Source organism: Hordeum vulgare, chromosome 7H (genome assembly GCF_904849725.1).
Source record: "Hordeum vulgare subsp. vulgare chromosome 7H, MorexV3_pseudomolecules_assembly, whole genome shotgun sequence".
NCBI lineage: Eukaryota > Viridiplantae > Streptophyta > Magnoliopsida > Poales > Poaceae > Hordeum > Hordeum vulgare.
The window spans coordinates 555,232,091-555,237,494 of record NC_058524.1 but is presented as its reverse complement, the minus strand read 5'-3'; the positions used below and the strand labels follow the sequence as shown (position 1 = coordinate 555,237,494).

Sequence of the window (5,404 nt, the reverse complement as noted above, 5' to 3'; positions counted from 1 at the left end):
ATTCTCAGCGCGACATAACTATCAGAGAAGACAACTTTTGATTTAAAACTGCCATTGTTTGATCTCGTCTTACAACTAAAACTGCCACAAAAAAAAAATGAATTCGTTTGCCACCCTCTTTCAGTGAACGTGGGTCAGATAAGATTTCGGCTTTGCTGTTCACACCTTCAGCTGGATGAAGAATATGCATCAGTATGGGCAATATACTGTAGTATATACCCATACCACCACGCAGCTTTTTCTTTTCACTTTCTGCCACGAATACCACGCAGCGCTTTATCGCGCGCATGGCATGGCATGGCATATGGTGTGCCATTACGAAAGAAAGCAGCGACTTTTAGCCCAGGAGCAGAAAGGAAGACAAAGAAGGCGGCCAAAATAAAGGAAGACGAGCTTTGTTTACAGATGATTAGAGCAGGATCACTGAAAGACAGCGAGAAAGGAAGAAAAATGAAAAGCTTCATCGACTCTGCTACACCGGCGGCTACTACTACTACTAGCTAGTACTGAACTACTGATCAATGAAGAAAAACTTCTAGCATAAAGCTCCTAAAGACGCCATCATAACGAGCCCTACCACCACCAGTGGCACCACACCGGGCCGAACCAAAGCAGCCCCGCCCACGTCCTGCAAAAGATGAATCAAAATGTCAAAGGAGATTGAAATGTGGGAGCGAATCGAGGAGATCGACGGAGCATGAAACGAAGCAAAAGGGAGGTCAAAGGAGAAGGCGTGGGTGGCGGAAGAAGCGGCGGGACTACGTATGTACCTGCCGCTTGACGCCGGGCGCGGGCATGGGTAGGATGGTGGCCGTGTCCCTCACGCCGCGCGGGACCGGCACGGCGGGGCTGCTCTCGATGACCGGCGCCCCGCTTCCGGAGTCCGGCGCCGGCGCGTAGGAAGGGGCCGGTGCGCGCGCCGGGCTCGCCGACCACGGCGCGAGCGCCGGTGCGTGCGCGCCACGGCCACGGCCACGCCTCTCCTCGCCCTGGCCCCGCTTCCACCGCTCCGTCGGCAGCCTCGGCCTCATTCCTTCGGCGTCGTCGGCGCCGGTCACAGGCGGCGGCGCCGAGAGCGGCGACAGCGCCGGCGAGGGGTCCGGCACGATGAAGCTCAACGGCACCTTCTCCTCATGCAGCTGAGCACCCCATCGCCGCAAGTAAGCGCAGTGTTATATTCACGTTCGTGACGTGAAGTGAAGGCATCGATAATTCAGAACTACACATAGACATAGCTTGTACAACTAAGCTCTACCCACGTACCTTGGATGCTTGCGACATGTGCACGAGCATGGAGCAAAGCAGCAACGCGAGCACGAAGGAGGAGGAGGGGTAGCATTGCAGGCTGGAAGCTCCCATCTCTTCCTCTCCTTCCACAGCGCTAGCTTGTCCTACTCCTCGTTGCTTGTGCTTGTGCTACCGTTTGGTCCCGGGAGCTCGAACAAGTAGCCGTGGCGCGACAGAAGGTGGTGGGAATAAATACGGAGCGAGGAGGCACCGCACCGCACCGCACATGGCGATGGTGGTGCCTGGTTGGTGCACTGTCCTGCAGTGCAGTGCAGTGCAGGCAAGGGTAGAAAGCATAAAGCCCAAAGCCCAAACTGGTAAGCAAGTAAAGCCTGCAACAAACGAACAAATTACTAAAGCACGGAGGCCTGGCTTTCGAGGGCCTTTTGAGCGTGATGATGGGAGGAAAGGTTATGTTAATCGGCGCCTAGATTCGCGATAAGCGTACATTTAGATTTAATCTGTAGCTTGCCGTCGCGCCCGGTGTGAGACGCACGGACAAACACAAGGTGGTGGAACAGGGACTGCGAGTGTGCAGCAGCGGCTGCCAAGCGTGGGAAGGGAGAGCGCTTTCTGGTCGCGGCTTTTTGCTCGGTGTTTCGAATCGGAGCGGGATGATTCCCGATGAGCGCGCGTGGAGTTCGAGGCGCTTTCTGGGCCCGATAATTGTGACATGAATGGCTGGCACGCGCACCACCACCGTCAACCCTCCTCGCCGCCACCGTCCCGGTCACCAACAACGGTGGGCGGGGTCCATGTCGCACGGCCACCGCCGGGCTGGGGTTCCACGTTTTTAACCCCTTCTTGCGGTGCAACGCGCCCGAGAGAGCCCCGCAGTAGTGGCGGTGGCGGCATGCGATGCTACTAGTAGTACTACCGCTCGTTTGTCATCGCGTATGGATGATCGATCTTTTTGGATTGACAGCGTGATCCATTAGGAAGCGTGCATTGCACATCCTCCTAACAAGAAGCGAACACGCGAAAGGCGCTCTATCATGGCCTCATCATGCGTCCGGGTAATCCACTTACAATGGAACGAATCATTGCACCACACTATAGTGATTGGATTTTTTTTTGCGGGGATTAGTGATTGGATGATTAAAGAGTGTTAGAAGTAAAAGCGAGAGGCAAGATAAAAGATGTAAAATAAATCGTTGTCTTTATTGATGATTGAGTACAAATATACATAGCCTCCGAGGCGATGCATCCAACAGACACGATGGTTGGGTATCTGCGTGAACCCTTGTGCTACAATACTTGCTCTATGTTTCACCACCTTGTTGTTCTCAATTCTGTTTTTAGAAGAAAACTGATGTAGGTATTGCTTATGAATACCATTCCATTATTGAGCAAGATCATTTCTACCTAGATTATATCCTTTGCTTGAGTTCAGTCCGAGTGTTGTTCACACTATACCATGGCCATGGTCTTGGACCTGAATCATGTGAAAGGTTTTGCAATCTAGTTGAGAAATGTAGACTTCCGGTTATATGATTCTCCAGAACCTATATATCAATATAGACTTGATGGAAATATCGTTACCCATGGTGACTGCTCGCGATTTCCCAATGCGTTTGAGTCAGGTATTCCGATGTCTCGGTCATTATGCGCACTCTCACCTGGGTTGGTGGAGGTTTTCCATCCACTGGGTATATACTATCTATTATGTGTCTGTCAATGTGAAGTTGACTTGCATTTACTGATTCATAGGCCTTGATATCCTTGCTTGCAACAAGCTGAATTCTGATGTACTTTTGCCATACATCTCCCCTGCTGCATCAAACGGGGAGTGGAGTGGTTTTTGTTGGTACCTCTACTCTTTCAAGCGTACTTTCCCAGGATTGTAGGATTGGGTGACACCATTATAGTCAGTAAATGAATCTGACAGGTTATTTGCAATGAGCTACAAATGTTCTGAACGCATGGTTTAGATCTTTAAGTACATGAATTTGAGGCAGAAATGTGTTAAACATTCCACTAAATTCCTCGCATTCTTCATGGTACTTGAATTCTCCCCCTAATGCCTGAAAATATTCCTCATTGAATCAACATACTGGCCTTGAATAACTCCCCATGTGAGGGGGTTTGAGGTATTGACGGAAATACAATTATTCCTTACATAGATCCCAGCTATATGTTGGGGGGCCAATAATGTATGACGGGTGGTGATATTGGTATGCAACCGAATCACCGCAGATGGGAAATACTTGATAGATTTCCACATATCAAAGATAGAGGGGAATAATATTATGCAGTTTTGTCATGAGCGTGTGAAACTGCATGACTCCAACATAAAGTTGGTAAGTTGCAATTTCAAAGTAAAGATAATGCAATGAGCTTAACTCTTTGGATAAAGGATTCTACCAAACCATTTTAAGTCTAGACATTAGGATAAATTGCTAAAATTCAATCCAAGGTCCATAGAGAAGGCACTCAAGGATAATTTCCCAATATTATCCATTCGATTTTCTCGAAACCATTGTCAGGATAATGAGCCAATGGTTTCATGTGAATAAAACATACACTCAAGACCATCCTCTAGATATGTCTTTTAGAACTATGGAATACCAGAATGGTCTAGTTAATGTATGGGAAGAGCCACTTACCTCAACTTGATGTTTTCAAGGAGTCTGAGTGGTTCAGCGTAGACTTTAAGGTGCGCAAGCTTTAAAATTTGCTTCCCTGTGTCACTTGTAGTGCACATAAAATCCAAATGTTGTTAGCATTTAGCATCATAATAATCATGAACTATTGGAATTGTTGATAGTTCCGGTTTCAACCCAATGTCTGGATGACCAAGGCGAGTAAGCCAAGTTTGTCATGTACAAGACATTTTGGAAAACTATCTTGGGTGCAACATGTGCTACAGGTTTGTAATATGTGTAGTACAATCCAGATGATACATAGAGAATGTGTTCGCCATATCCTTTTCATATGGTAAGAGAAGTTAGTCCTCTTTGTTGTCATCATAAGTTTCGCTATGGAAACTATTTTGACATACACCATTATAGTTTAGTAGGGTACGAGTTAAACCAGGAGCAATAAAGCATCCTGACGTTACTCGAGTACCCAGAGGGATTGTAAATATGACTCGAGGTGAGCCAACAAATACCTCATCGCGTCTAGCGATTTTAAAATATCCCCTTTCTCTTAAAGAGAGTGGAAAATTTTCACTTCCCTTAGTATAGAGTTTGTGGTGCATATGTCCACAAGGCACATATCATCATTCATCAGATTGAATTCCCATAGAAATCTCTACATAGACATGAAGATTTTCAATATGAAAATTACTGTCAGATATATAAAATAGATATAAATGTATTTGTACCAAAGTGCTGATACAATATATTGTGATATACAATATATGATGACAACAATATTTATGTTGTTAATACAACATCACAAATGGACATAAAAAATATTGACCACTCAAGAGATTGAGAGACTATTCATAGTCTTCAAATATGTCGGTTGAGGCATCTTCAACCTTCATGTTCTCTTCCTCATAGGGTCCCGTTACACCTGGTGATGTCGGGTTGAAAGTCGAAGTGAGCTTAAAACCTTTTTCCTTTAGTTCACTGTATCACATGAATTGGTGATACAGAATCACCAGATGCTAAGATCTGAATCTAATGCCTTATAATGTATAAGACAACATTTTTCTGTTAGCTGTGTGATCCTGGCCAGAAGTGAATCCTGGATTGCACACATTATCCCACGGGACACAAGAGTGACCATGATGTCCATGGCCCAGATAGGGCAGTGGTGGCCATTGAGGGCGAGTGCCTCAAATTCTATAGCCATATTTTACCGCTATGGGTAAAGCTGAGATAATCAATTTACGGTCAGTAAATTAAAGACCATCATGGTTGATGTTGTAATAAACTTAGCAAAATCAATGAGTATTTCAAGAAGTTATCTCGAAGCCATTAGTGTGAATCTCAAATTGCTAAATATGACACCTTGAAGATAATCTCCAAAATGGAGTAGATCCCGCAACACTATCGAGTATTATCTGATGAAATCAGTAGGTACTCACTCGTAATGCCTTATGTCATGACTTAGTAAAATGTGTGAGAGAGCACTTTGCAAAGCACTCAGAATGTCAAAATTACAA

The 5,404-nt window shown here is 45.8% G+C and overlaps 1 protein-coding gene across 1 annotated transcript; it reads right to left on the bottom strand.

The window, feature by feature from the left end:
* Positions 1–379: 379 nt before the first annotated feature.
* Positions 380–1,491, bottom strand: LOC123409640 (skin secretory protein xP2-like). The gene is made up of 3 exons (XM_045102496.1): positions 1,264–1,491; positions 771–1,139; positions 380–628 (listed from the first exon to the last, which is right to left on the bottom strand). The coding sequence occupies exons 1-3, from the start codon at positions 1,357–1,359 to the stop codon at positions 536–538; spliced, it is 558 nt and encodes a 185-aa protein (XP_044958431.1). The 5' UTR covers positions 1,360–1,491; the 3' UTR covers positions 380–535.
* Positions 1,492–5,404: the final 3,913 nt, after the last annotated feature.

Coding starts and splice junctions, on each gene's coding strand:
- LOC123409640 (XM_045102496.1), bottom strand. CDS start 1,359: ATGGGAGCTTCCAGCCTGCAATGCTACCCCTCCTCCTCCTTCGTGCTC. Junction 1,140..1,263: donor ACATGTCGCAAGCATCCAAG/GTACGTGGGTAG, acceptor TGGGGTGCTCAG/CTGCATGAGGAGAAGGTGCC. Junction 629..770: donor CGCCCGGCGTCAAGCGGCAG/GTACATACGTAG, acceptor CATCTTTTGCAG/GACGTGGGCGGGGCTGCTTT.